Source organism: Limulus polyphemus, unplaced genomic scaffold (assembly GCF_000517525.1).
Source record: "Limulus polyphemus unplaced genomic scaffold, Limulus_polyphemus-2.1.2 Scaffold3274, whole genome shotgun sequence".
Classification (NCBI taxonomy): domain Eukaryota; kingdom Metazoa; phylum Arthropoda; class Merostomata; order Xiphosura; family Limulidae; genus Limulus; species Limulus polyphemus.
In genome coordinates, this window is record NW_013668884.1 from 68684 (window position 1) to 69936 (window position 1253).

At 33.6% G+C, this 1253-nt stretch overlaps 1 protein-coding gene across 3 annotated transcripts in view; it reads left to right on the forward strand.

Moving 5' to 3' along the window:
- Positions 1 to 1253, forward strand: part of LOC106469048 (syntaxin-binding protein 5-like) — a 55031-nt gene that overhangs the window by 51217 nt on the left and 2561 nt on the right. For all 3 annotated transcript variants that reach the window (XM_013929502.2, XM_022397441.1, XM_022397443.1), the window contains exon 22: positions 507 to 628. In XM_013929502.2, coding sequence (XP_013784956.1) covers positions 507 to 628 — 122 coding nt within the window. The remainder of the gene's footprint in view (positions 1 to 506; positions 629 to 1253) is intronic.

Below are 1253 nucleotides of genomic sequence, written 5' to 3' on the forward strand. Positions count from 1 at the left end.
GATTTTTTTTTTCACCAAAAGGAAAATAGTTCAATTTTTGATGCTGCCCTGATAAAAATTTAAAGTTTGGGAATGTAAAAAGAGAGCCAAGTACTTTTGTTTTAAACTTGTTTTCAAATTTTATTTAAAAAACAAATTTGTGAGAAAAGGTTCATATGACAAAATAAGTATATATATTTTTTTATTATTTTCATTCCATTTAGTTTACAGTAGTTCAGATATTGTCCGAGTCTGACTAGGTATATTTGTTAGACCTTTCTCTTGGGTCATGTACCGAAGTTTGCTACTTGCGATTGTGATGCAACTTTAACTCTACTGGTTGAATTTTTATTTCCTACTTAATTAAAACCTTTTCAATGGGTCAGATAGTTTTCATATTGCATTTAAGTATATAAATCATGATAAAACAGTTCTGGTCAGAAACATGTTTCATAGTACAGTATTCTTCCTTTAATTTAAACAGTTTATAAAAAATAAGAGGACGTGTTAAATTTCTTTGGGATTAGTTGGAGAAGCTAGTGGCAAGGCGTCGAAGAGTGTGGCACGTCATATTCCAGGGAACAGCAACCTGGAACATGTCAAGGGACAAGCAGGATCATTAGCCGGAGAATTAGCACGTGCTCGACAGGTTAGAATGTGTCATATTTCTAAGATCGGCAGTATCTGTATGTTAATTATAACTACATGTATGTATGTATGTATGATAGTATTAAGTTAGGCTACTTCTCTGGCTTATATCAGGTAGTAGTGTTGCTTTATCTTACATTGGCTTGTATAACAACCACTTCACACACAACTTTTTCTGCCATTGTAGTAATGGATACAGAACACGTATGCCATTTCTTAGTGGAAGTAATTGTAAGCACTATTTTATTAGGTCGTCAAGAAATTAATATAGCTTTTTTAGATGAAAAAATCCAAACAATTTATATTTATCAAAACAAAACATTTATTAAATGAAATTGTTTCTATTCTTATCGATTGTTGTTAATGCCCTGATTAAAGAAATCACTTGGCTTTGAAGCAAAATACATGTCGATGCCCTCTTTAACACCTTCCACATTTGAATATGTTTGTCATTAAGATGGTGTTGCAGCGAACGAAAAAGATAGTAATCTGATGGTGCCATATCTGGAGAATATGGTGGGTGGGGGAGAACTTCCCAACCCGACTTCCATAATCTCGTGTTGCGTCAAGAGTGCCACATGTGGCCATGAATTGTTGTAGAGAATAACACCTTTCCCATTGATGAG